This window comes from Suricata suricatta, chromosome 9 (assembly GCF_006229205.1).
Source record: "Suricata suricatta isolate VVHF042 chromosome 9, meerkat_22Aug2017_6uvM2_HiC, whole genome shotgun sequence".
Taxonomy (NCBI): domain Eukaryota; kingdom Metazoa; phylum Chordata; class Mammalia; order Carnivora; family Herpestidae; genus Suricata; species Suricata suricatta.
In genome coordinates, this window is record NC_043708.1 from 7,490,439 (window position 1) to 7,498,434 (window position 7,996).

Genomic DNA, 7,996 nt, shown 5'->3' on the forward strand with positions numbered 1-7,996 from the left:
TCCCTCCTCTAAACACCTTTGGCTAAGACCCAGTCACGTGGCCACACCCAACCGCAAGAGAGCCTGGGAGTGTCATCTCCCCCTGTGCCCAGGAAATGGGTGTGGCCCAGTCTTTGGCACAGAGAGAACTCTGCCAGGAGACCTCTGGGAAGGGCTCATCTCTGATAAAGAGGGACTTCAAGGAAGATGCAACTTTCTTCCCTCTGGGAATATTATTGACCGTGGCTATGACACTTGGAACTGCTGTTGCCAGTCTCGCCATGAGCCTGAAAAGGAAGCCCACACAGTGAGAAAGGCAGAGCTCAGAGGGCATCAGGGGCAGAGAAGCCCATGACGTGGCACCTGGAGCCGCCATATTTTTGAATGTTCTTTCTGGGAGACAGGGAATCCCATCAGTGTTGGAGCCATTTTGAATTTGATTTTCTGCATCCAAATGAATATAAAACTGCCGTTCTGACATCTCTGACGTCAGCATGTGCCCCTTGGGATCGAGGGCTGGTGACAGCTGTGCTCCGCCGGGAGCTGGTGCCTCAGGTGACCTTGAGCACAGCTTTCCACATCGTCATCCTTTCAACTTGAATTAGGTTCATTAGGCATCTGTTCACGTGATTGTCTTTCTGTCTTTTTCAAAGATTACACTGTGATTCGGCACTGAAATGAAAAGGCAGGTCATCGGCCCGAAGGCCCTGGGCCAGAGCAGCCAATGTAAACCTGGCATCGGTGAAGAAAATAAGCCGTCTGGGAAGAGAGGCTGTAGTTTCGCATTTTCTCGCAGAGAAAGAATGATGTTCTTCACAGAAAAGGAAATACATGCGGCGAGGCAGGTTTCATAGTGAGTCATCGTGTGGACGAAGAAGGCAGGCATGAGTCAGACATTTGGACTCAGAGTATGAAGGGGATGGGGCTGTTACCACAACAGCGTGTTGCTTACATTTTCCTTTTCATCTCTGTGCAAGAATGTGTAGGGCAGAAATACAGGCCCAAGGTAATCTGAAAGAGAGCTGTTTCGAGTAAGACGTCTAAGTGATAAGTAAGCGTGGTTGGTTTAATGCCATTTGTAGGGTGTGCTTTTCCTTTCTAAGCGGCACATAGCACAGTGAGGCCCTTAGGGTTCAGCGGGCTTAGGGTTGGTGGTTTCCGTGGAATGCTTGTTCCGGGAGAGGGCTCAGGAGTGTGTAAGCAGACACAGTGCATCAGAGAAAGTTCTTTCCACACACACAGCACAGGGTCGTAAGGGCAGAATGTCGCATAAAGGAAAAGCTAGTGCTGTACTTACCGGGTCCAGGGGTTTGGAGCGTGCCCAGGTCATCACCGTGGATACCAAAATAAACACCTTCCGCTTCTCAAAGTGGCTGACTTCTTCATTCAGTGCTGTGGGACCAAAAAGTGGGACAGTTATTTGGATCCATGAGGACCTGGTTTTCCAAATCATGGGTAGGACTTGAAATTACTTCTTTTTCTGGGAGCAAGTGAAAACGGGGGTCTCCTCCCTGCTCCACTGACCTGTCCCAAGAATGTTCTCGGCATTCTCCCTCCAGCCACCTGACGTCTTCTGAGCCCAGCTCACAACCCGAACCCCCGTTCCGTGTCCCAGCCTTTCACTTTCACGGAGGACCAGTGGTAGTAACGATTGTAGCTGGTCCCACTGGAACAGGGCACGGGCTTTACTGACTCCTTACCGCACGAGATAGGCATTCCCGTCAGCTCTGCTTTACAGATGCGGGAACGGAGGTGCGGTGTGCTCAGAGTCACGGAGGAGTGCTGGGCAGAGTCCCATCCAGGCAGCCTCCCTGCAAGGCCTGTGCTCTCCCCACTGGGCCCTCGAGTCATCCGGCTGCGTGCAGATTGGAGCAGGAAGCCCTATCCAGGTTAGGTCTGGGGGCCACAACGGCCCCCCAGTCAGAAGCTGAGCCCTCCCGTGTAGCCTGCACCCTTGTGGAAGGAAGCAGTTTGGGGCGTGCCCACACTCCCTACTCTATCTGGCCCGGGGAGGGCGGCCCAGGCAGCAGGTGCTGTGGGCCGGGGCTGGAGGGCCTTTGGTTCATCAGAGGACTAGCTGAACGGGAACATTCCGTGGGGATCAGAATCGAGAACGGTGGTGGGCGGACAGGTGAGCCTTTGATTTCTGATGGCTTTGTCCCTCCCCAGGGGTGCTCTCTGCACACTTAAGCACTGACCCTCTTACGTACTTTGAGCATGTGATGCCGCTGAAGTATTTTCGTGATGTAGAATTTTCCAGAAGAAAAAAAAAATCTACTAAAGGGAGGTCCCATTACACGGTCAGAGGATCTAAGTGACACAGTCGTTATGGTACATTTTTTTAGTCTCAGGAACTGACTCCTTAAAGAAGCAAAACAAGGGGCGCCTGGGTGGCTCAGTCGGTTAAGCCTCTGACTTTGGCTCAGGTCAGATCTCATGTTCGTGGGTTCGAGCCCCGCATCAGACTCTGTGCTGACGGCTCAGAGCCTGGAGCCTGCTTCCAGTTCTGTGTCTCCTTCTCTCTCTCTGCCCCTACCCCTCTCATGCTCTGTCTCTCTCTCTCTATCAAAAATAAATAAAACATTAAAAAAATTTTTTTTAAATAAAAAGAAAAGAAGCAAAACAAGTGGTGACATCCTGAGTCTAGGAAAGTGCGGACTCCGACCCCGAGGCGAGGTGGTGTTACGGAACTAAGTGGCAGAACACCGTGTCCACATATTAATCCGCAGCCTGAGCGTTCGCTTCAGTTTCCATTTTTATTCTATTAACAAAAATTGCTGCTTCAATTTAATTTTGCCCTTTTGCCCTCTCTGTTCTCCCGTGCTTTCGAATGGCCTATTTTGTGACCGCCTGGCACACTTAGACGTCCTCGAACTGGGTTAGCCTTTCATTTATGATTATTTTAATGGGTCTAAAATAACCTGCTTGTTCACTTGTGAACAAGCATATTTTATCCCCCTTTTTTTTTTTAAAAAGTAGGCTGCATGCCCAGTGTGGGGCTTGAACTCGTGACTCTGAGATCAAGAGCTGGATGTCTGGGTGACTGAACTACCAGGCGCCCCCATTTTACCCTCATATGCAAATGTTTTCTCTCATTTCTATGCTTTATTCCCCATCTCTGGTGTCATTTTGCCTTCCTTTGATAGCATCCGTGAAAGATAAGGTAGGAGAATCCTTTCATATTGAAACATTTTAAAACTACTTAATAAAACATTATTAAGAAGTGCTAGATAGTCATTGCAAAAAAAACAAACAACCCACAAAAAACAAACAAACATGCAAAAAAAAAAAAAAAACCAAACAAACGAAAAACAGGTCCCAAGTCTAAGAATGCACGCATCAGGCAAAATGACGAAAATCTCAAAGCCCCACCCCACGCCCCCTGGGGGGCGCTGATGGCGGACAGGAGGCCTCCGACTGGCCTTTCTTGCAGACACGGACACGGTGCCTCGGAAGCCTGGCGATAGTTAAACCCTTTCCAGCAAACAGAGAAGTAACAGTTTCTTAATTATTTAAAGCTCTCTATTAGAATGACGGAGGAAGCAGTAACACACGTTCCACATTTTAAAGCTCATGGGAGGAGAGGCAGTGCCCGAGCCTGAGAAACGATCACGGGTCCCTTGAGGAGCAGTGGAGGGGCGGGGGCGGGGGGGTCCCGTGAGGGCCGTGGTTAGCATCTGAAACCCATAATCACAGCACATCGGTGCGGGCATTTTTATGTATGAAAAATGCCAGCGGGTTAAGTGCGGCTCCTCCTCAGGTACAGGGAGAGAGCGGAGAGGAAATCCAAGGGCATCGTGACTTTTTATTACAAGCCCTGCTGTGCTTGTTAATTTTCCAAACATGTCTGGATTTTTTTAATGTTTATTTTTGAGGGAGAGAGAGAAAGAGACAGAGTGTGAGCAGGAGAGGGGCAGAGAGAGAGGGAGACACAGAATCTGAAACAGGCTCCAGGGTCTGAGCTGTCAGCACTGAGCCCGACGCGGGGCTCGAACTCACGAACCGGGAGATCATGACCTGAGCCGAAGTCGGACACTTAACGGACTGAGCCCCCCAGGCGCCCTCAAACAGGTCCAGGTTTTATTTCAGAAAAAAAATTTTTTTAATTGCAATAGAAAAATCAATTTTCGAAGGCTGACACAAAATAAGGATTCAATGCATGTTAGCTCTAATTATGATTTTAAGTGCTGCAATTATTTCCGACGGTGCAATTATACATCATCTGTAAATGTTTGCTGAGGGACAGAATGCAGGAAGTAGGCTTTCAAAGAAGCTCTGTTTCCAAAAGATGACACAGTGTTCATGTTTTTTATTTGTTCCTTACTGGATGAAATGTGGGCACAAAGTTAAAAAAGAGAAATCAAACACTCTAAGCTCCCGAGGAATCTCGCGCATCCATAGATGGTATTTCTCCATCATTTCCCTGACCGTATGGTACGGTCATTCCTGAGGCTCCATTCCATTTCTTTGAATTTAAGCCAAAAATGTCACTTTGCTCTCTGTCTTATTCAAGGGTTGCAAAAGTAGTGCCTGTTTTTATAAATAAAGTTTTATTGGAATCTAGCCCACCATTTATGTATTGTCTATGGCTGCCTTCTTGCTATGGCAGGCACAGTACTTGGCTTGAGTGGTCAAAAATATTTTTTTAATGTTTATTTTTGAGAGAGAGAGAGAAAGAAAGAAAGAGAGAGAGAGACAAAGTGCGAGCTGGGGAGGGGCAGAGAGACAGGGAGACAGAATCTGAAGCAGGCTCCAGGCTCTGAGCTTTCAGCACAAAGCCGGATCCAGGGCTCGAACCCACGAACCTTGAGATCATCACCTGAGCTGAAGTCAGATGCTTAACTAACTGAGCCACCCAGGCGCCCCAAATGGCCAAAAATATTTACTCTTTGGCCCTTTACAGAAAAAGCTTGTGGACCTCTGATCTGATCTGCCTGAAACAAAAATATCGGCACACAAAACACAGAAATTAAGGTGTTCTGTGTCTCTTTGGCTGTCCTGCTGGTCCAGAATGATGTTTCAGAAAGCTGATTTGCTTTCCTCTTCGTGCACGGCTTCAAGACATGAATCAGGGACAGCACCAAATCGCTAAACATCACCTCGTCCTTGTAGACCTGTGGTCCTTAGAGTTCATTGCGCTTTTGAAAGCATTCTAAAAATGCAAGCATTCTCCACAAGCCCTCACGGACCCTTGCTTTCAGGGGACACTGGTTGCCTTGCACCAAACTGTCACAGAAATAACCCCTCTCCTCTTAAAGTCACATCTCTCTTGGGATACCTTTCTTGGGTACGTGCCATTCTCCGTCCTGCATTAGTCCCTCATGTGTGCCTTAGCTCTCCCATGGGGCTACGGGGGCCCTGAGGGCATAATCTTTGTCTTAGTGTATCTCTGCAGTACCTTCGACCCCAACGCCTTAAACAGTGTCTGTAGAATGAATACAGGTTGAATTTTGAAAGTTATTTCCTTTAATATTAAAAATGTTCCATCCTTTGGAAACACTCATTGTTTATTTATAGATTTTTTTTATAAAAGTTGTTTTTTAAGGTTATTTATTTACTTTAAGGCGAGGAGACAGAGAGAGACGCCCAAGCGGGCTCCACACTGTCCGCCCACAGCCCACCCTGGAGCTCGACCTCACAAACCACGTGGTCAATCCCTGAGCCAAAGTCGAGAGTGGGATACCTCACCAAATGAGCCACCAGGCTCCCTATTTCGTTTTTTTTTAATGTTATTTATTTTTGAGAGAGAGAAAGAGAGACAGAGTGTGAGTGGGGAAGGGGCAGAGAGAGAGGGAGACACAGAATCTGAAACAGGCTCCGGGCTCTGAGCCAGCAGCACAGAGCCCGATGCGGGGCTCGAACCCATGAACCCCGAGATCATGCCCTGAGCCGAAGTCGGAAGCTTAACCGACTGAGTCCCCCAGGTGCCCCTCATTAGCCTAATCTCATGTCACGTTTTAGGGACGTCTCCGATCAGTTTTCCTCTGGTCCTCGTGTGCCTCGTGCTCAGTAGACGACTCGTAGGTTAAGTGAGTGCACAGCAGCAGTGCCCCTGCCGAGAAGAGAAGGAAGTTCACTGACCGGAGACTGCCCAGATGGCCTCCTCGGCTTGCTGCGCGACCTCGGTGATGTTGTAAATGATGACGTCACACTCCAGGAGGCGCATCAGAAGGTCTTCTCGAGAGATGCTCTGAAAAAACAGAATCGACAGCCGTTTGTTGCAAGGCACTAACCTGAATATTTAGCTGGAAGGGCAATTTCCAAGTGAGACACGCGGCAGATGAAGTGTGCTACGGGGAACACGGGCAAGGGCTCTGTTTAGAGCGAGATTTTGGCTCTCGTCTGTGTGTTGTTTCTAAGTAACAAACACGTTTATGAAAATAGCTGGGAACAGATGATTTAAAAAATTGCATCATGATTTTTGGGACTATTTCTGCAGGCTGTTTTAACCCCAATTCAGAAGGGAAGAATTAGAATGTGAGGCATTTAAAATGAACACAGGGGCACCTGGGGGCTCAGTCAGTTGAGCATCTGGCTTCGGCTCAGGTCATGATCTCACAGTTCGTGGCTTCGAGCCCTGTGTCAGGCTCTGTGCTGACAGCTCAGAGCCTGGAGCCTGTCTTCGGATTCTGTGTCTCCCTCTCTCTCTGACCCTCCCCTGCTCACGCTGTCTCTCTCTCTATCTCTCTCAAAAATAAATATTAAAAAAAATAAACACAAACACTGTGCGAGATCACTTGAGCCATTATACATCCTGAATCGCTCAGAAGTGCTGTTGAGTGATGAATGTGGCTGGTTTGGGAACCCTCAAGGTGGTGTTGCTCCGTTCTCTGTGCACATGCAAGGTGCCATGTTACACATGACGGTTGGGACTATTTCAGAGACACAGGGTAGAAATGTAAAAGTTCTTACATTAGACAAAAGTAACTTCACTGATCACTGTGTTTTAGGTAGCTGTTCCTTCCTCTGTGGGTGCTGGCACGTTTCTAGGAGTCCCGTGCCATGGGTGAGTGTCAGGAGCGCCCAGGGGGCTCAGTCGGCTAAGTGTCCAACTTGGGTCCAGGTCATGATCTCTGAGTTTGTGAGTTCGAGCCCGGCATCAGGCTCTGTGCGGACAGCTCAGAACCTGGAGCCTGCTTTGGGGTTTTTCTTGCTTTCTCTTTCTCTCTCTTAAAAATGAACCTTTAATTTTTTTAAATGTTTGCTTATTATTGAGACAGAGAGAAACAGAGCATGAGCAGGGGAAGGGCAGAGAGAGAGGGAGACACAGAACCGGAAGCAGGCTCCAGGCTCTGAGCTGTCAGCACAGAGCCCTACATGGGGCTCGATCCTACAAACTGTGAGACCATGACCTGAGTCGAATTTGGATGCTTAACTGACTGAGCCCCCCAGGTACCCTAAAACTGAACATTAAAAACTTTAAAAAAAACTGTAAAGAGGACCCTGCATTTCCAAATCAGGATTTGTTGTGATTCCAGTTATCCTGAGGATCAAACATCCCCACAGCTCCTTGGCCAGTTTGCATGAAAAGCAGAACACTGTCAGATCAAACGTGGTCGCCTACCACATAACTTGGTTAGAGAACAAAAGAAGAGTGAATGCCTTTCCTTATAAAAAGAGAGGGCTGGGGCGCCTGGGAGGCTCAGTCGGTTGAGCGTCCAGCTTTGGCTCAGGTCATGATCTCACGGTTCGTGGGTTCAAGCCCCACGTTGGGCTCTGTGCTGACAGCTCAGAGCCTGGAGCCTGTCTTCAGAATCTGTGTCTCCCTCTCTCTCTGACCCTCCCCTGCTCATGCTGTCTCTCTCTCAAAAATAAATAAAACATTAAAAAAAATAAAAAATAAAAAGAAGAGAGAGGCTGCCCTGACGTGGTTGAGGCACCCCTGCTAAACCCACCAGGCGACCGGCTTCCCCAGCCCGGCCTCGGAGGCAGCAGCCAGCTGGTCTCACCTCCTGGGGCTGCTGTCATTAAGTGCCACAAACTGAGTGGCTTAACCAACAGAAATTCACGTCCCACA

At 48.5% G+C, this 7,996-nt stretch overlaps 1 protein-coding gene across 2 annotated transcripts in view; it reads right to left on the minus strand.

Moving 5' to 3' along the window:
- AK7 (adenylate kinase 7) overlaps positions 1-7,996 on the minus strand; it is a 67,603-nt gene that overhangs the window by 48,126 nt on the left and 11,481 nt on the right. For both annotated transcript variants that reach the window (XM_029952413.1, XM_029952412.1), the window contains exons 3-4: positions 6,061-6,169; positions 1,277-1,371 (exon numbers count right to left, since the gene is read on the minus strand). In XM_029952413.1, the coding sequence (XP_029808273.1) occupies positions 1,277-1,371; positions 6,061-6,169 (204 nt within the window). The remainder of the gene's footprint in view (positions 1-1,276; positions 1,372-6,060; positions 6,170-7,996) is intronic.